The sequence below is a fragment of the Entelurus aequoreus genome, linkage group LG20 (assembly GCF_033978785.1).
Source record: "Entelurus aequoreus isolate RoL-2023_Sb linkage group LG20, RoL_Eaeq_v1.1, whole genome shotgun sequence".
Classification (NCBI taxonomy): Eukaryota; Metazoa; Chordata; class Actinopteri; order Syngnathiformes; family Syngnathidae; genus Entelurus; species Entelurus aequoreus.
The window spans coordinates 8,362,168-8,383,981 of NC_084750.1; the positions used below are offsets into that span (position 1 = coordinate 8,362,168).

At 39.1% G+C, this 21,814-nt stretch overlaps 1 protein-coding gene across 1 annotated transcript in view; it reads left to right on the forward strand.

Annotated features, from left to right (window-relative positions):
- The first annotated feature begins 246 nt into the window (after positions 1 to 246).
- The window catches only part of LOC133635895 (digestive cysteine proteinase 1-like), a 36,842-nt gene continuing 15,274 nt past the window's right edge, over positions 247 to 21,814 (forward strand). Inside the window, exons 1-8 of the mRNA XM_062029325.1 lie at positions 247 to 444; positions 3,425 to 3,484; positions 3,549 to 3,641; positions 9,560 to 9,732; positions 14,424 to 14,676; positions 14,746 to 14,932; positions 18,403 to 18,596; positions 18,922 to 19,013. Coding sequence (XP_061885309.1) covers positions 405 to 444; positions 3,425 to 3,484; positions 3,549 to 3,641; positions 9,560 to 9,732; positions 14,424 to 14,676; positions 14,746 to 14,932; positions 18,403 to 18,596; positions 18,922 to 19,013 — 1,092 coding nt within the window. The 5' untranslated portion in view covers positions 247 to 404. The remainder of the gene's footprint in view (positions 445 to 3,424; positions 3,485 to 3,548; positions 3,642 to 9,559; positions 9,733 to 14,423; positions 14,677 to 14,745; positions 14,933 to 18,402; positions 18,597 to 18,921; positions 19,014 to 21,814) is intronic.

The window sequence follows — 21,814 nt, forward strand, 5'->3', positions numbered from 1 at the left end:
TAACGCCGACTTCCAAGCCACAACGCTCGTTAAATGCTTTTTCTGTCAATGCTGTGTTCGCTGTGAGCTGCTTTGTTTTCAACGAATTCCCGGTTGCTAGGGGACTGGTAGGCGGAAGTGACGTAGGTCCGCCCTCACCCATTGGGCAACTTGTATGCCCGGAAGTGGGTGATCACATGACGCCGATCACATGACGTGTAGTTACCTAAAGCCTGCCTTCTCTCCTCTGATTGGACAACTTACTTCCGGACTTGACTGTGATTGGTCCAAAGCACATTCTCCTCTTTGACTGCGGCGCTTCTGTTTTCTGGAGTTTCGAAAGTCGTACAGTTTGCAAAACGATGTTCGTTTAAATGTAGCTAAATATTTGTTTTCAATCTTGTTATTCGCTATTTAAGATAGAAATGACGCAGTGTTGGGTCCTCGCTGCTCTTCTTTTGTTTGGTAAGCACACACATTGAATACATTGGAACAGCTAGCTTGCTGCTATGAAATAAGATCAGGAAACCAAATTCATTTCAGTGATTTCATGAAATAAATTGTTGTGTTTTTGTATTTTGCTGTTATTGTCTTCGTACTTACAGCAGAGACGTGTATATGTCCGTGTGAAAAAAACTACTTTTGACGCCATAACCTGTTTGGAAATCTGTTGATTTAAGAAACTATTGTTAATTTCCTCGACAAACAACATATATTTGATACCGTTTGTCGCATTAAGTAGCATACAGAACCTGCTCTTCAATTCGGCATACATGAAATATGACAAATGTCTATTGTTGGCTAACAAAAGCCTTCCCAGCATGACCACAAGCTACATTTAACACAGCTGACTTCATGTCTGACATATTCTGCACATTTAACACAGCTGACTTCATGTCTGACATATTCTGCACATTTAACACAGCTGACTTCATGTCTGACATATTCTGCACATTTAACACATCTGACTTCATGTCTGACATATTCTGCACATTTAACACAGCTGACTTCATGTCTGACATATTCTGCACATTTAACACAGCTGACTTCATGTCTGACATATTCTGCACATTTAACACAGCTGACTTCATGTCTGACATATTCTGCACATTTAACACAGCTGACTTCATGTCTGACATATTCTGCACATTTAACACAGCTGACTTCATGTCTGACATATTCTGCACATTTAACACAGCTGACTTCATGTCTGACATATTCTGCACATTTAACACAGCTGACTTCATGTCTGACATATTCTGCACATTTAACACAGCTGACTTCATGTCTGACATATTCTGCACATTTAACACAGCTGACTTCATGTCTGACATATTCTGCACATTTAACACAGCTGACTTCATGTCTGACATATTCTGCACATTTAACACAGCTGACTTCATGTCTGACATATTCTGCACATTTAACACAGCTGACTTCATGTCTGACATATTCTGCACATTTAACACAGCTGACTTCATGTCTGACATATTCTGCACATTTAACACAGCTGACTTCATTTCATGTCTGACATATTCTGCACATTTAACACAGCTGACTTCATGTCTGACATATTCTGCACATTTAACACAGCTGACTTCATGTCTGACATATTCTGCACATTTAACACAGCTGACTTCATGTCTGACATATTCTGCACATTTAACACAGCTGACTTCATGTCTGACATATTCTGCACATTTAACACAGCTGACTTCATGTCTGACATATTCTGCACATTTAACACAGCTGACTTCATGTCTGACATATTCTGCACATTTAACACAGCTGACTTCATGTCTGACATATTCTGCACATTTAACACAGCTGACTTCATTTCATGTCTGACATATTCTGCACATTTAACACAGCTGACTTCATGTCTGACATATTCTGCACATTTAACACAGCTGACTTCATGTCTGACATATTCTGCACATTTAACACAGCTGACTTCATGTCTGACATATTCTGCACATTTAACACAGCTGACTTCATGTCTGACATATTCTGCACATTTAACACAGCTGACTTCATGTCTGACATATTCTGCACATTTAACACAGCTGACTTCATGTCTGACATATTCTGCACATTTAACACAGCTGACTTCATGTCTGACATATTCTGCACATTTAACACAGCTGACTTCATTTCATGTCTGACATATTCTGCACATTTAACACAGCTGACTTCATGTCTGACATATTCTGCACATTTAACACAGCTGACTTCATGTCTGACATATTCTGCACATTTAACACAGCTGACTTCATGTCTGACATATTCTGCACATTTAACACAGCTGACTTCATGTCTGACATATTCTGCACATTTAACACAGCTGACTTCATGTCTGACATATTCTGCACATTTAACACAGCTGACTTCATGTCTGACATATTCTGCACATTTAACACAGCTGACTTCATGTCTGACATATTCTGCACATTTAACACAGCTGACTTCATGTCTGACATATTCTGCACATTTAACACAGCTGACTTCATTTCATGTCTGACATATTCTGCACATTTAACACAGCTGACTTCATGTCTGACATATTCTGCACATTTAACACAGCTGACTTCATGTCTGACATATTCTGCACATTTAACACAGCTGACTTCATGTCTGACATATTCTGCACATTTAACACAGCTGACTTCATGTCTGACATATTCTGCACATTTAACACAGCTGACTTCATGTCTGACATATTCTGCACATTTAACACAGCTGACTTCATGTCTGACATATTCTGCACATTTAACACAGCTGACTTCATGTCTGACATATTCTGCACATTTAACACAGCTGACTTCATGTCTGACATATTCTGCACATTTAACACAGCTGACTTCATGTCTGACATATTCTGCACATTTAACACAGCTGACTTCATGTCTGACATATTCTGCACATTTAACACAGCTGACTTCATGTCTGACATATTCTGCACATTTAACACAGCTGACTTCATGTCTGACATATTCTGCACATTTAACACAGCTGACTTCATTTCATGTCTGACATATTCTGCACATTTAACACAGCTGACTTCATGTCTGACATATTCTGCACATTTAACACAGCTGACTTCATGTCTGACATATTCTGCACATTTAACACAGCTGACTTCATGTCTGACATATTCTGCACATTTAACACAGCTGACTTCATGTCTGACATATTCTGCACATTTAACACAGCTGACTTCATGTCTGACATATTCTGCACATTTAACACAGCTGACTTCATGTCTGACATATTCTGCACATTTAACACAGCTGACTTCATGTCTGACATATTCTGCACATTTAACACAGCTGACTTCATGTCTGACATATTCTGCACATTTAACACAGCTGACTTCATGTCTGACATATTCTGCACATTTAACACAGCTGACTTCATGTCTGACATATTCTGCACATTTCTGCAGATTGTGAAGCAAAAGTGTTGCCTTCGCTTCCAGACTTTGGTCCAACTTATCACGTCAGAGGTGAGCCAGGTGATTATTTGATGTTTACCTCCCTCAGAGTTGTCATACTCATGTTTCTTTACAGGAGTCATTTCTTTACCTTACGCTGAGATCAAGGAGCCATTTGAAGCCTGGTTTGACCTGAAGGCCAAGGCCAGTCGTATAGATTATTATAATGGTAAGTACAGTCGTATAGATTATTATAATGGTAAGTACAGTCGTATAGATTATTATAATGGTAAATCCAGTCGTATAGATTATTATAATGGTAAGTACAGTCGTATAGATTATTATAATGGTAAATCCAGTCGTATAGATTCTTATAATGGTAAGTACAGTCGTATAGATTATTATAATGGTAAATCCAGTCGTATAGATTATTATAATGGTAAATCCAGTCGTATAGATTATTATAATGGTAAAGCCAGTCGTATAGATTATTATAATGGTAAATCCAGTCGTATAGATGATTATAATGGTAAGAAACATTTGTACTTCTTCTGCCTTTCACGTGTACACCACTCGGCTCTCTGCTCAGAAGGATGTGAAACTGAGAAGTTGATGTATTCCATCCAAAGACTGAAGCGGAACTTCAAAACTTGTCAGACACTCGTGTGTTTTACTTCTTTTAATCACAAGTATTCAGCTCTATTGTTGGGTAAGATCTATTTTATTTGTATTTATTTGTCCTGTCCAGCTTCTCAAGCAAATCATACAGTAGATGTAGATGTAGATGTAGATGTAGATGTTGATGTTGATGTAGATGTAGATGTAGATGTTGATGTAGATGTAGATGTAGATGTTGATGTAGATGTAGATGTAGATGTAGATGTTGATGTAGATGTAGATGTTGATGTAGATGTAGATGTAGATGTTGACGTAGATGTAGATGTAGATGTTGACGTAGATGTAGATGTAGATGTTGATGTACATGTAGATGTTGACGTAGATGTAGATGTTGATGTAGATGTAGATGTTGATGTAGATGTTGATGTAGATGTTGATGTTGATGTAGATGTAGATGTAGATGTTGATGTAGATGTAGATGTAGATGTTGATGTAGATGTTGATGTAGATGTTGACGTAGATGTAGATGTTGATGTAGATGTTGACGTAGATGTAGATGTTGATGTAGATGTAGATGTAGATGCCCATATCGGCTGTTCACATTGACTTTACAAAAGAGAAGTGTAGGATACTTCTCTTGTTGCCTTATTTGTATTTTGACTTTATTAAATGTATTTATATTATCATTTGGTGCAGCCGGGCCGGAGCAGGAGGGGATAGAAAGAGAAGAAAAGGAAGACAGAGGGGGAAATTGTGGGGACAAAAAGGGGATTAGACAGAGAGACAAAAACAACAACAACAACAACAACAACAATAGAGCAACATCAGCAAATACGACATGTACAAATATGATAGTAAAAGTAATAGCAAATAAGCAGTTAGTGAAATAAATAATAATACAGAAATGACAATGAGCATTATTACACTACAAATGGAGCAATACAAATACCAATAGAAATATTGCGGTATAGCTCGGTTGGTAGAGCGGCCGTGCCAGCAACTTGAGGGTTGCAGGTTCGATCCCCGCTTCCGCCATTCTGGTCACTGCCGTTGTGTCCTTGGGCAAGACACTTAACCCACCTGCTCCCAGTGCCACCCACACTGGTTTGAATGTAACTTAGATATTGGGTTTCACTATGTAAAGCGCTTTGAGTCACTTGAGAAAAAGCGCTATATAAATGTCATCCACTTCACTTCACAAATATCACTATTGATAATGAACAATACCAATAATTGACCTCTATTATCAACAATACAGTTGTTCAAATGCAACAATACATATACATCATGATAACTACAGATACAAAATAATGCAGAAAAATGGAGGGGAAGAAAGAGAAGCAACTTACATTAACCTTGTAGATTGTTATAGTAACAATAGGTTAATAAGCTTTGTCAGTGTGCCATGTGTTATACCCAGTTTACCCTAGTGTACATATATACACTCATATGTACTTGTATATGTACAGTATGTGTATATGTGTGTTTGTACTGTGAATGTATATGTACAGTATGTGTATATGTGTGTTTGTACTGTGAATGTATATGTACAGTATGTGTATGTGTGTGTTTGTACAGTGAATGTATATGTACAGTATGTGTATGTGTGTGTTTGTACAGTGAATGTATATGTACATTATGTGTATATGTGTGTTTGTACAGTGAATGTATATGTACATTATGTGTATGTGTGTGTTTGTACAGTGAATGTATATGTACAGTATGTGTATATGTATGTTTGTACAGTGAATGTATATGTACAGTATGTGTATATGTGTGTTTGTACAGTGAATGTATATGTACAGTACGTGTATATGTGTGTTTGTACAGTGAATGTATATGTACAGTATGTGTATATGTATGTTTGTACAGTGAATGTATATGTACAGTATGTGTATATGTGTGTTTGTACAGTGAATGTATATGTACAGTACGTGTATATGTGTGTTTGTACAGTGAATGTATATGTACAGTATGTGTATATGTGTGCTTGTACAGTGAATGTATATGTACATTATGTGTATATGTGTGTTTGTACAGTGAATGTATATGTACAGTATGTGTATATGTGTGTTTGTACAGTGAATGTATATGTACAGTATGTATATATGTGTGTTTGTATTGTGTAAGATAAGATAATGACCAGGCAATATGTTTATGCTAGTCAAAGATTGTCTATAATGTGTCTATGGGCCTGTTGTAAAAACATTACTCAAAGATTGTCTATATGACAGGACCGCGGTGCTGTTTTTAAGGACTTACCGCAAAAGTAGTCAAAGATCCTCTATAGTACAGAACTGTTAGAACATATTGTAAAAAGGCTTGTCAAGTAAGACCTTTATATGACAGGATCACTTTTCGTTTTTTAGGGACCTACTTAAAGAAAAGAAAAAACGTTTGTCAAAGCTCTTTTTTTTTATAACAGCAGAGCTCTGCTGTTTATACTGACCTGCTGGTCAAAGATCATAAATACACCATATTGCCAAAAGTATTTGTCCAGCCATCCAAATGATGAGAATCACTAATCACTAATCACAGGTGTCAAGCACTTAGGCATGGAGACTGTCTCTGTGAAAGAATGTGCCGCTCTCAGTGATTTCCAGCATGGAACTGTCACAGGATGCCACCTGTGCAACAAATCCAGTCCTGACATTTCCTCCCTCCTAAATATTCCAAAGTCAACTTTATTCTAAGAGAAGTGAAGAGTTAGGGAACAACAGCAAGTCAGCCAGCAAGTGGTAGGCCACATAAAGTGACAGAGAGGTCAGCATAGTGCAAAGTGGTAGGCCACATAAAGTGACAGAGAGGTCAGCATAGTGCAAAGTGGTAGGCCACATAAAGTGACAGAGAGGTCAGCATAGTGCAAAGTGGTAGGCCACATAAAGTGACAGAGAGGTCAGCATAGTGCAAAGTGGTAGGCCACATAAAGTGACAGAGAGGGTCAGGGGATGTTGAAGTGCATAGTGCAAAGAGGTCGCCGACATCTGGTAATCTGATGGAGCAGTCTGGCTTTGGAGGTTGCCAGGACAACGCTACATTTCTCACTGCACTGTGCCGAGTGTGACATTTGGTGGAGGAGGAATTATGGTGTGGGGTTGTTTTTCCAGGAGTTGGGCTTGGCCACTTAGTTCCAGTGAAAGGAACTTTGAATGCTCCAGGATACCAAAACATTTTGGACAATTCCATGCTCCCAACCTTGTGGGAACAGTTTGTAGCGGCCCCTTCCTCCTCCAACATGACTGTGCACCTGTGCACAAAGCAAGGTCCATAAAGACATGGATGACAGAGTCTGCTGTGGATGAACTTGACTGGCCTGCACAGAGTCCTGACCTGAACCCCATAGAACACCTTTGGGATGAGACTGAGAGCCAGGCCTTCTCCACCATCATCAGTGTGTGACCTCACCAATGCACTTTAGGAAGAATGGTGGAAAATTGCTACAAACACACTCTGCAACCTTGTGGACAGCCTTCCCAGAAGATATAAACACACTCTGCAACCTTGTGGACAGCCTTCCCAGAAGATATAAACACACTCTGCAACCTTGTGGACAGCCGTCCCAGAAGATATAAACACACTCTGCAACCTTGTGGACAGCCTTCCCAGAAGATATAAACACACTCTGCAACCTTGTGGACAGCCTTCCCAGAAGATATAAACACACTCTGCAACCTTGTGGACAGCCTTCCCAGAAGATATAAACACACTCTGCAACCTTGTGGACAGCCTTCCCAGAAGATATAAACACACTCTGCAACCTTGTGGACAGCCTTCCCAGAAGATATAAACACACTCTGCAACCTTGTGGACAGCCTTCCCAGAAGATATAAACACACTCTGCAACCTTGTGGACAGCCGTCCCAGAAGATATAAACACACTCTGCAACCTTGTGGACAGCCTTCCCAGAAGATATAAACACACTCTGCAACCTTGTGGACAGCCTTCCCATAAGATATAAACACACTCTGCAACCTTGTGGACAGCCGTCCCAGAAGATATAAACCCACTCAGCAACCTTGTGGACAGCCTTCCCAGAAGATATAAACACACTCTGCAACCTTGTGGACAGCCTTCCCAGAAGATATAAACACACTCTGCAACCTTGTGGACAGCCTTCCCAGAAGATATAAACACACTCCGCAACCTTGTGGACAGCCTTCCCAGAAGATATAAACACATTCTGCAACCTTGTGGACAGCCTTCCCAGAAGATATAAACCCACTCAGCAACCTTGTGGACAGCCTTCCCAGAAGAGTTGAGACACTTGTGATTTAGGGCTATATAAATAAACATTGATTGATTGATTGAAGCTGTAATAGCTGCAAAAAGTCATATTGACCCCTATGGGTTAGGAATGGGATGGCACTTCAACTTCATATGTCAGTCAAGTTAGGTGGCCAAATACTTTTGGCAATATAGTGTATGACAGGAGGGTGTGCTGTTTTTAGGGATGTACTGCAAAATACTAGTCTAAGATCCTCCATACAACAGCAGAGCTCTGCTGTTGTTTAGAAGCTACTGTAAAACACTAGTCAAAGATCCTTATGTAACAGCAGAGTTCAGCTGTTTTTAAGGGCCTATTTTTAAAAACTCTAGTCAAAGATCCTCAGTGTGACAGTTGTACTCTGTAGTTTGTAGGGACCTACTGCCAAAGTGTTGGTCAAAGATCCTAAAAATGACATGACCTTCTGCAAATATGTGGGTCAGAGATCCTAAATATGACAGGAGAACTCTGCTGTTTTTTTAAGAAGGTACTGTACAAATGCTTGCCAAAGATCCTCTATGACAAGATAACTGTGTTGTTTTTAGGGATCTACTGCATACATGCTTGTCAAAGATAGTAAATATGACAGGAGCAGTCTGACCAGCGTTTATGCAGAAAACATCCGATTGCCCCTGTCACGAAAAGGATCTTTGAGCAGCATTTTTGCAGTAGCTCCCTACAAAGAGTAAACATCCTAAATAGACAGGAGCACTCTGCTGTTTTTCAGGACCTACTGGTCAGAGATCCTAAATATGACAGGACCTCCTGCAACAATGTTGGTCAAAGGTCTCAAATACTGTGCTGTGTTTAGGGAGCTGCTGCAGAAGTGCTCCTGTCATATTTACAATCTTTGAGCAGCATTTATGCAGCAGCTCCCTACAAAGAGTAAACATCCTAAATAGACAGGAGCACTCTGCTGTTTTTCAGGACCTACTGGTCAGAGATCCTAAATATGACAGGACCTCCTGCAACAATGTTGGTCAAAGGTCTCAAATACTGTGCTGTGTTTAGGGAGCTGCTGTAGAAGTGCTCCTGTCATATTTACAATCTTTGAGCAGCATTTATGCAGCAGCTCCCTACAAAGAGTAAACATCCTAAATAAACAGGAGCACTCTGCTGGTCAAAGATCCTTTATTTGACACTTATCTGCTGTTTTTAGGAAACAAAATTCCAGATCCCTGAAAGCAGATTTGTGGCCAATGAACATAGAATGTGAGTTGTAGTAGTTGAAGCAAATGTTAATGATGAAGATTATTGGCATCAGGGCAGGTGTCCACGTACCAGTTGGGGGCGGAGCAGCCTTGGGGAGCGTCCTACAAAATCACTCCTGAGACCACGGAAGAAGAACTGAACGTGATGAAGTGTTTCCAGGTCAACGGGACTAAAGAGGAGCTGGTCACGCCGCAATCATCCCTGCCTGATGTGCAAGGCTTCCAGGTTATTATTCTTATTATTTCTACACTGCAAATCTAAGTAAGATGTAATATCTCATAAGGATGATATTTGCTTATTTTCTGTCTGATAAGATCATTCTTCTCACTAAGCAGATTTGATGTTAGAGTGTTTTACTTGTTTTAAGGGTTTTGATTTTTGATTGATTGAGAGAGACTTTTATTAGTAGGTTGCACAGTGAAGTACATATTCCGTAAAATTGACCACTAAATGGTAACACCCCAATAAGTTTGTCAACTTGTTTAAGTCGGGATCCACTTAAATTGATTCATGATACAGATATATACTATCATCATAATACAGTCATCACACAAGTTCATCATCAGAGTATATACATTGAATTATTTACATTATTTACAATCCGGGTGTGGGATGTGGAGGGTTTGGTTGATATCAGCACTTCAGTCATCAACAATTGCATCATCAGAGAAAGGTAGTTTAGGGTTGTAGCTGCCTGCAGGTGTTCTTTTATTGCGGTTTTGAAGGAGGATAGAGATGCCCTTTCTTTTACACCTGTTGGGAGTGCATTCCACATTGATGTGGCATAGAAAGAGAATGAGTTAAGACCTTTGTTAGCTGGGAATCTGGGTTTAACGTGGTTAGTGGAGCTCCCCCTGGTGTTGTGGTTATGGCGGTCATTTACGTTAAGGAAGTAGTTTGACATGTACTTCGGTATCAGGGAGGTGTAGCGGATTTTATAGACTAGGCTCAGTGCAAGTTGTTTAACTCTGTCCTCCACCTTGAGCCAGCCCACTTTAGAGAAGTGGGTAGGAGTGAGGTGGGATCTGGGGTGGAGGTCTACAAGTAATCTGACTAGCTTGTTCTGGGATGTTTGGAGTTTAGATTTGAGGGTTTTGGAGGTGCTAGGGTACCAGGAGGTGCATGCGTAATGGAAAAAGGGTTGAAGGAGAGTTCCCGCCAGAATCCTCAAAGTGCTTTTGTTGACCAGAGAGGAGATTCTGTAGGGAAATCTCCTTCGTTGGTTAACCTTTCTGATTACCTTGGTTGCCATTTTATCACAGGAAAGATTAGCCTCTAGAATGGAACCTAGGTAGGTGACCTCATCTTTCCTGGTGATAACAATGTCACCCACTTTTATGGTGAAGTCATTGACTTTCTTGAGGTTGATGTGGGACCCAAACAGGATGGATTCTGTTTTACCCAAGTGTATGGATAGCTTGTTGTCAGCGAGCCAGGTGCAAGTTCTACAGAGCTCAGCACTGAGGATTTTCTCCACCTGTGACTTGTCCTTGTCTGATACCAGCAGGGCAGAGTCATCCGCAAACAAGAACAATTCACAGTCACATGCCGATGACATGTCGTTTATGTATATTAGGAACAGTAAAGGTCCCAATATACTGCCTTGGGGGACTCCACAGCTCACTGAGAGGGGGGGGACACGGTGCCGTTTACCTCTACCACCTGCTCCCTCCCCTCTAAGTAAGATTGGTCCTAAATGATCTCCGTAAGATTTTACAGCTTGTTGCTGAGATTTGATGAGCTATATTGAGTAAAACATGCTTGAAACTAGAATATCAAGTGTTGCAAAGCTGTGTCATCAACACTCACAAGTATAACACTACTTTTTTAAAGTACCGTATTTCCTTGAATTGGCGCCGGGGCGGTAATTAATTTAAAACCTCTTCTCACTCCGGCGCTTACCAAAGGCATGTGGTATAAGCAAGCATGCGCTAATTATTTTAAAACCCTCTTCTCACTCCGGCGCTTACCAAAGGCATGCGGTAAATTTAGGCCTGCGCTTATAAATTTGACCATCATGAAAAGCACATGTAATAAAAAAAACGTTATTATGGTCTTACCTTTACTTATAAATGAAGTCCATGCGCCGCTCCTTCTGAACAAAAGCATCGATAACTTGTTTATAGAAGTCTTCCTTATCTTTCTTCAGTTTTAAAAGTCTCTCTGCCTCGATGGAGATCTTCCTTTAATTATTACCTCCTGCTTGGATTGAAAGTCCAGTTTAGAAAACTGTTTTATTTTAGATATGTAATCCTCCATGTTAAAAGTGCAAGCGAGAGGAAAAAATTAACGATCGCTGCTAACTGTTGCTGCTTGTTGTCACTTCTTCTGCAGCCGAGTAGTCGCAAGAAGGATCACTAACGCCCTCTACCACCATGAGGCGGGAGTCATTTAATGACTCATATTTGACACACGCAGCTACGGTATATTAATAAAACATAGCTGCTTACTGTTCTTTTTAGCATATTCAATAGCTTAGACCTTAAATCCTGCTGAATAGCTCTTTATCTACTTCCCTTTATGCGACTTTAAATGATTGAAATCGGCCTCCTCCATTTTAGAAAATGATGACAGGTGAAGTGTCACTCGTGTCGTGACGAGTTTGACCCGGCGTAAATTCTAGACATGCGCTAATAAAAATAATATTTTGCGAAAAGAAGCGTTAATCCTGAGCCGGCGGTAATGCTAAGCATGCGCTAATTATTTTGCGAAAGGAGTTTGACCCGGCAGTAATTGTAGGCATGCGCATACTATATTCCCGGCGGCAATTCAAGGAAATACGGTGGTCATTTCTTACTTCAAGCATGAAAAAAAATCATGATGCCGAGCGCATATCATTATGTCAAGATAATGGCACTAGCATATCATTATGTCAAGATAATGGCACTAGCATATCATTATGTCAAGATAATGGCACTAGCATATCATTATGTCAAGATAATGGCACTAGCATATCATTATGTCAAGATAATGGCACTAGCATATCATTATGTCAAGATAATGGCACTAGCATATCATTATGTCAAGATAATGGCACTAGCATATCATTATATCAAGATAATGGCACTAGCATATCATTATGTCAAGATAATGGCACTAGCATATCATTATGTCAAGATAATGGCACTAGCATATCATTATGTCAAGATAATGGCACTAGCATATCATTATGTCAAGATAATGGCACTAGCATATCATTATGTCAAGATAATGGCACTAGCATTTACTTCATTTAAGAATATTTTTCAATGTATTGAGCAAAAATCTCTCTTTTTTTTTTCTACCAAGAAAATTGCAGTTGTTATTAGTGAGAATATACTTATTTTAAGGTGTTTTTGGGTTCATTGAGGTTAGCTCATTTGACTTGTTTTGGGAAGTCTTGACAAGCCAAATGTTCTTGTTCTATTGGCAGATAATTTTGCTTAGTTCAAATAAAATACCTCTCATTTTTGTATTGTTTTTCTTGTTTTTGAACACTGACTTTTTGCAGTGTAGTAGTATTAAAGGCCTACTGAAATGAATTTTTTTAATTTAAAACGGGGATAGCAGATCCATTCTATGTGTCATACTTGATCATTTCGCGATATTGCCATATTTTTGCTGAAAGGATTTAGTAGAGAACATCGACGATAAAGTTCCCAACTTTTGGTCGCTGATTAAAAAAAGCCTTTCCTGTACCGGAAGTAGCGTGACGTCACAGGTTGAAAGGCTCCTCACATTTCCCCGTTGTTTACACCAGCAGCGAGAGCGATTCGGACCGAGAAAGCGACGATTACCCCATTAATTTGAGTGAGGATGAAAGATTTGTGGATGAGGAACGTGAGAGTGAAGGACTAGAGTGCAGTGCAGGACGTATCTTTTTTCGCTCTGACCGTAACTTAGGTACAAGCTGGCTCATTGGATTCCACACTTTCTCCTTTTTCTATTGTGGATCACGGATTTGTATTTTAAACCACCTGGGATACTATATCCTCTTGAAAATGAGAGTCGAGAACGCGAAATGGACATTCACAGTGACTTTTATCTCCACGACAATACACCGGTGAAGCACTTTAGCTACGGAGCTAACGTGATAGCATCGTGCTTAAATGCAGATAGAAACAAAAGAAATAAGCCCCTGACTGGAAGGATAGACAGCAGATCAACAATACTATTAAACACTGGACATGTAACCACACGGTTAATGCTGTGCCGCCTGTCGAAGCCTAGCAATGCTGTTGCTAACGACGCCATTGAAGCTAACTTAGCTACGGGACCTCGTCAGAGCTATGATAAAAACATTAGCTCTCCACCTACGCCAGCCCTCATCTGCTCATCAACACCCGTGCTCACCTGCGTTCCAGCGATCGACGGCGCGACGAAGGACTTCACCACGATCATCGATGCGGTCGGCGGCTAGCGTCGGATAGCGCTTCTGCTATCCAAGTCAAAGTCCTCCTGGTTGTGTTGCTGCAGCCAGCCGCTAATACACCGATCCCACCTACAGCTTTCTTCTTTGCAGTCTCCATTGTTCATTAAACAAATTGCAAAAGATTCACCAACACAGATGTCCACAATACTGTGGAATTTTGCGATGAAACAGAGCTTTTTGTATTGGATTCAATGGTGTCCGAATACTTCCGCTTCAACCATTGACGTCACGCGCATACGTCATCATACATAGACGTTTTCAACCGGAAGTTTAGCGGGAAATTTAAAATGTCACTTTATAAGTTAACCCGGCCATATTGGCATGTGTTGCAATGTTAAGATTTCATCATTGATATATAAACTATCAGACTGCGTGGTCGCTAGTAGTGGCTTTCAGTAGGCCTTTAATATGACTAATAATAATACACAACATATTATGATATTACTACTACTAATATTAATATGATGGTCTGCAGTATTGATCCAGTTCTTTATTCCACGTGTAGTTCCTGAGGATGGAGGAGTACGGAGGCTCCCTGTGTGAGGTGTGGCAGAACGTGAGCAGCGTGGGCTACAAGAAGAACACGTACACGCTGTGGGTCAGTCATTCGGAGACGCATGCTGAGGACGCTCCCACGCCGCGCCACTACGAGATGATGGGATACAACACGCTGCTGGGCTCCCACTTTGACAAATACTTGGTGGACTACAAGGATTTCAGCTCCTATGTGGATCCTCAAGCGTTGGCGCTTCCTGAAGGTTCCTTTCCCGTTGTAGCGGACGCAGGAAGTAGAATCCAAAACAAGCAGGTGTTTTTTTTTCTTGCAGGTACCAACTGTGGCGGCTTCCCTGGGCCGGGAGTGGAACATCACACGCTGGCCAACCCCATGAAGGATCTCATGCACACCTCGTCTTCTCAACGGATGTTTGCTCATTTCAAGGACAAGTTTCAGCGCCGCTACAGCGACCAACGAGAACACGAGAAGCGGGAGCACGCTTTCTTGCACAATCTCAGGTGAGTGACGTCACTTGAATAATGCTGTGGAGTGCATGAGAGACTATTCTTATTAACAGTTGTATTGAACCATGCCACCCTTGCAGTAGTCCATCTATTGCCATCTTTCTCCATATTGATAGCACCGCCATACTTGCCAACCTTGACACCTCCAAATTCGGAGATGGGGGGTGGGGGTGGCCGGGGTTAGGGGGGAGGAGTATATTTATAGCTAGAATTCACTGAAATTCAAGTATATATATATTTATTTCATTATATATATATATATATATATATATATATATGTATGTATGTATGTATGTATGTATGTATGTATGTATGTATGTATGTATATATATATATATATATATATATATATATATATATATATATATATATATATACATACATACATACATACATACATATATATATATTTTTATATATATATATATATATATATATATATATATATATATATATATATATATATATATATATATATATATATATATATATATATATTAGGGCTGCAACAACTAATCGATTAAAATCGATTATAAAAATAGTTGCCGATTAATTTAGTCATCGATTCGTTGGATCTATGCTATGCGCATGCGCAGAAGCTTTTTTTTTTTTAAAATTTTTAAATAAACCTTTATTTATAAACTGCAACATGTACAAACAGCTGAGAAACAATAATCAAAATAAGTATGGTGCCAGTTTGCTGTTTTATTCCAATAAAATACTGGAAAGGATAGAAATGTAGTTTGTCTCTTTAACCGATTATTAATCGATTAATCGAAGTAATAATCGACAGATTAATCGATTATCAAATTAATCGTTAGTTGCAGCCCTAATATATATATATATATATATATATATATATATATATATAAATAAAATACATACTTGAATTGCAGTGTTCATTTATTTACACATATACACACACATAAAAGTCAGGGGCCGTACTTATCAAGCTTCTTAGAATGACTCCTAAGAAGTCTGCTAAGAGTTGACTTAAGAGTAAATAAATTCTTGGCTGAAAGCTGCACTTAAAAGTTAGTTATCAAGCGTCTTACTCACACTTTCAGCAAAGTGTAGGACTGAATCTTAAGTGTCACACTCAGAGCTGAATGACGACATTACTTTTAGGTGACGTCATTTCTGTGTCCATAGAAATGACCAATCACGGAAGGGAATCCCTTGTCTAAGAATAAAGAAATATCTTAGAAATATTTAAGTGGACAATGGGAGTGCATATTTTGACAATAAACTACAAAACAAACAAACAATATTGGCAATGAATCAAAAATAAATGTTTCCTTTTCTTTCCAATTCATTAATTAGGCAACTAATTTGAAACTGCTGTGAAAGCTCTGCTGCGTGATGTTGCTGATGAGATGACGCCCCTTATTAAATCTCTGACAAAAATAATACGATACCGTTTGATCAGCTGCTCGTCATCAAACAAAGCCAGGACATCCTTCCGTGCACGTCTCTCTCGCCTCAGTGCCATACCCCGCTGGCAACTCCTAACCACCTCTGAAGGTCTCTTAAATGTGGTGGAGAGTAGGAGTGATTCTTAGACTTAAGAAAGTTGATAAATAGCTTTTATTCTTAAGTTTGAGAGTAGGACTAAATTTTGCACATTCTCAGGACTTAAGTGTAAAATGGCACTCTAAGATGCCTGATAAATACGGCCCCTGATCTACCAAATGTGCAGGCAGCATACCACTTCCCCTTCCAGCTGTCCTGGAGGAACTGAAATTATTTGTTCCAATCATTTTGGAACTTGCAAGCGTACTTCTTCTTCTTTCTCGTCGTCGCCATGTCTCTTCTTCGTTCTTCTGCTTCGTCTCTGTTATGTTTTTGGACATTACTACTTGCTGTAGTTTTGAAGCAATGCATGATGGGAATCAGGATGTTGTGTGTCAGTGTATTAACGTGCCGGCTGGAAGAAACACACGCTGAGAAATAGCTCCGTGCCTGCCTACTTTATGGCTTATAGATAAACCTATGGATAACTTTATGGCTTATAGATAAACCTATGGATAACTTTATAGCTTATAGATAGACCTATGGATAACTTTATGGGTTATAGAAACACCTATGGATAACGGAGACATATATAATAGTCTCCTTTTCAGGTGAGAGAGGACGCTAAAGGCACGCCCCCAATATAGTTGTCCGGTTAGATCGGTCACATCGAGTCTTAGATCGGTCACATCGAGTCTTAGACTTTGATTGGTCACATCGAGTCTTAGACTTCGATTGGTCACATCTGGTCTTAGACTTAGATTGGTCACATCTAGTCTTGGACTTAGATTGGTCACATCTAGTCTTGGACTTAGATCGATCACATCGAGTCTTAGACTTAGATCGGTCACATCGAGTCTCAGACTTAGATCGATCACATCGAGTCTTAGATCGGTCACATCGAGTCTTAGACTTAGATCAGTCACATCAAGTCTTTGACTTAGATCAGTCACATCCAGTCTTAGACTTAGATCGGTCACATTGAGTCTTAGACTTAGATCGGTCACATCTAGTCTTAGATCGGTCACATGGAGTCTTAGATTGGTCACATGGAGTCTTAGACTTAGATCGGTCACATCTAGTCTTAGATTGGTCAGATCAGCTCATGCTCATAATCTGACAAATCTAAGTCTAAGACTAGATGTGATCAGTGTAAGACTAGACCTGACCAATCTAAGTCTGTGAAGTCTAAGAGACCAAACCTCCTCCAAGACAAAGCAAACAGTCCAGTTGTGATGAGTGAATGTCCTGAGATGTTCCTACAAAGATGATGCTAAATATTTGCAGCATTGGTGTGGTGCCTTCAAGTGTAAAAAGCAACAATATTCTTATGAATATTCTTTCAATATGGTATTAGTGCGAAGTCATTTGTAATAAAATAGGATAATAAAAAGAGCCACACATATAATTAAAGACATATATTTGTGTTTGTATACATTATTAGTAACAATATGTCAACTTTTTCTCCATACTTTGTGCCTTTTTTCTCTATTTTTGCAGGTTTTTTTTGTTATTTCTGCAAAGTGCCACAAGTATTGAGAGAATGTCCCCCCGGCCACACTTTGCTTTCCTGGCCAAAGAAGTAAAGCAGTTGAAGTGTTGCCAAACAAAAAAAGTCTTTTCTTAGCACTTATGGCTTAGAGTTAACCTTAAATGCAAAAGTGGCATTTCAATGTTGATGATGTGCATTTATTGGGGAAAAGAATGAAGGAAAATAGTTTGTTTCAACAAATGTTCCTAAAATCACATTGAGGCCAGAAAGTCTTTTATGCGGTGACTTTATTAATCCAACAAATTCATGGCTAGATGAGCGAACGGGACAAGCGGTAGAAAATAGATGGATGGATGGACTCATAGCTGCGAGATGAATAAATGCTGCTTGCTCATTGGTCAACTGGGATAGGCTCCAGCTTCCTCCACAGTACAAACAGAAGACATGATGTGTGCTTCAGATACGTTCACTCCAAGAACAGAGCAGGTCTTCCCTTCACGCTGGCACTCAACTCCCTGTCAGACCGCACCATGTCTGAGTTGCACGTCATGAGGGGACGACAGCGCGGGAAGACTCCAAACCGAGGACGTGCCTTCCCGTCCATCATGTACCAAGGAGTCCAAGTCCCCGAGTCGCTGGACTGGCGGCTCTATGGTATGTAGACATCATCTTTTTATTGACTTGTCCTCATATTGTCCTCATATTGTCCTCATATTGCCCTCATATTGTCCTCATATTGTCCTCATATTGTCCTCATATTGTCCTCATATTGCCCTCATATTGTCCTCATATTGTCCTCATATTGTCCTCATATTGTCCTCATATTGCCCTCATATTGTCCTCATATTGTCCTCATATTGTCCTCATATTGCCCTCATATTGTCCTCATATTGTCCTCATATTGTCCTCATATTGCCCTCATATTGTCCTCATATTGTCCTCATATTGTCCTCATATTGTCCATGTTTGTCTCTTGTAGGCGCTGTGTCACCCGTGAAGGACCAAGCAATCTGCGGCTCCTGCTGGAGCTTCGCCACCACTGGAGCACTAGAGGGCGCTCTCTTCCTAAAGGTAAGGGAGGTTTTTTGTTGACTTATCCTACTTTGATTATTTTATTACGGACTCTGGTGACAACACATTGAACTTTTATTCATAATACATCAACAATATTGATATACTGATATTGCCTTCATAAACATACAGATGCTTGTTTTTCATTATATATATGTATGTATGTATGTATGTGTGTGTGTGTATATATATATATATATATATATATATATATATATATATATATATATATATATATATATATATATATATATATATATATATATACACACACATATACATACATAGACACATATATATTTTTATATATATGTATGTGTATGTCTATGTATGTATATATGTGTATATATATGTATATATATGTATATGTGTGTATATATATATATTTACACACATATATAGATATATATATACCTGTATACACACACACACACACACACATATATATATATATATATATATATATATATATATATATATATATATATATATATATATATATATATATATACAAACCCCGTTTCCATATGAGTTGGGAAATGGTGTTAGATGTAAATATAAACAGAATACAATGATTTGCAAATCCTTTTCAAGCCATATTCAGTTGAATATGCTACAAAGACAACATATTTCATGTTCAAACTCATAAACTTTAATTTTTTTTGTGCAAATAATCATTAACTTTGTAATTTGATGGCAGCAACACGTGACAAAGAAGTTGTGAAAGGTGGCAATAAATACTGATAAAGTTGAGGAATGCTCATCAAACACTTATTTGGAACATCCCACAGGTGTGCAGGCTAATTGGGAACAGGTGGGTGCCATGATTGGTATAAAAGTAGATTCCATGAAATGCTCAGTCATTCACCAAACAAGGATGGGGCGAGTGTCACCACTTTGTCAACTAATGCCTGAGCAAATTGTTGAACAGTTTAAGAACAACCTTTCTCAAGCAGCTATTGCAAGGAATTGAGGGATTTCACCATCTACGCTCCGTAATATCATCAAGGGTTCAGAGAATGTGGAGAAATCACTGCACGTAAGCAGCTAAGCCCGTGACCTTCCATCCCTCAGGCTGTACTGCATCAACAAGGCCACATCAGTGTGTAAAGGATATCACCACATGGAACACTTCAGAAACCCACTGTCAGTAACTACAGTTGGTCGCTACATGTGTAAGTGCAAGTTAAAACTCTCCTATGCAAGGTTAAAACCGTTTATCAACAACACCCAGAAACGCTGTCGGCTTGGCTGGGCCTGAGCTCATCTAAGATGGACTGATACAAAGTGGAAAAGTGTTCTGTGGTCTGACGAGTCCACATTTCAAAATGTTTTTGGAAACTGTGGACGTGGTGTCCTCCGGACCAAAGAGGAAAAGAACCATCCGGATTTGTTCTAGGTGCAAAGTGTAAAAGTCAGCATGTGTGATGGTATGGGGGTGTATTAGTGGCCAAGACATGGGTAACTTACACATCTGTGAAGGCACCATTAATGCTGAAAGGTACATACAGCTTTTGGAGCAACATATGTTGCCATCCAAGCAACGTTACCATGGACGCCCCTGCTTATTTCAGCAAGACAATGCCAAGCCACGTGTTACATCAACGTGGCTTCATAGTAAAAGAGTGCGGGTACTAGACTGGCCTGCCTGTAGTCCAGACATTGAAAATGTGTGGCACCTAAAATAGCAGAAGGGAGACCCCGGACTGTTGAACAACTTAAGCTGTACATCAAGCAAGAATGGGAAAGAATTCCACTTCAAAAATGTGTCTCCTCACTTCCCAAACCAAAACTGAGTGTTGTTCAAAGGAAAGGCCATGTAACACAGTGGTGAACATGCCCTTTCACAACTACTTTGGCACGTGTTGCAGCCATGACATTCTAAGTTCATTATTATTTGCAAAATAAAAATAAAGTTTATGAGTTTGACATGAAATATGTTGTCTTTGTAGCATATTCAACTGAATATGGCTTGAAAAGGATTTGCAAATCATTGTATTCTGTTTATATTTACATCTAACACCATTTCCCAACTCATATGGAAACGGGGTTTGTATATGTATGTAGGTATATATGTATGTATATTGTATATGTGTGTGCGTGTGTGTGTATATGTGTGTATATATGTTTTTAATGTATTTGCTGTGTGTAAGGGTCACACACAGATGTACATGATACTTCTTATGTGATTACATTTAAAAATGTACAGGAAAGCGAGGCAGGCAGGGGATATCCATCTTTCAAATTCACATTCTTTAAACTTTAACAACAAATGAAAATAAATAAAAACAGCCACATTTTACGCAAACGTCTTTTTAATCTCCTTCTTGGACCTGTTGAGGGTTATGGCGCCTAAATGAAATGGCTCGTATCAAGTAAAACAAATGTATAATAAATATTTGTAAGTGACTTCATTTATTATAATTCTCAAATTCTTCTCGTATTAAATTCAGTTGTACAATATAATATTTTATGTAATATAATTGATGTATTTTAAATGTGGCAGTATTTCATATCCTGTAATTATTCAGTGGGATGTGTTCACTTATTGACTTGGCTTCCTCTTTATTTATTTATTTACTTTTGGCCTCTTGTTTTGTTTGGAGTGTGTGTGGGGGGGGAGGGGATACTTAATACAGTATGTTTTTGTTTTTTTACACCAATAAAAATTGACTATTTGATATATCATTGAAATAATGCTTTTAAGAAAATACATTATTGTAATTAGAGATGTCCGATAATATCGGTCTGCCGATATTATCGGCCGATAAATGCGTTTAAAATGTAATATCGGAAATTAT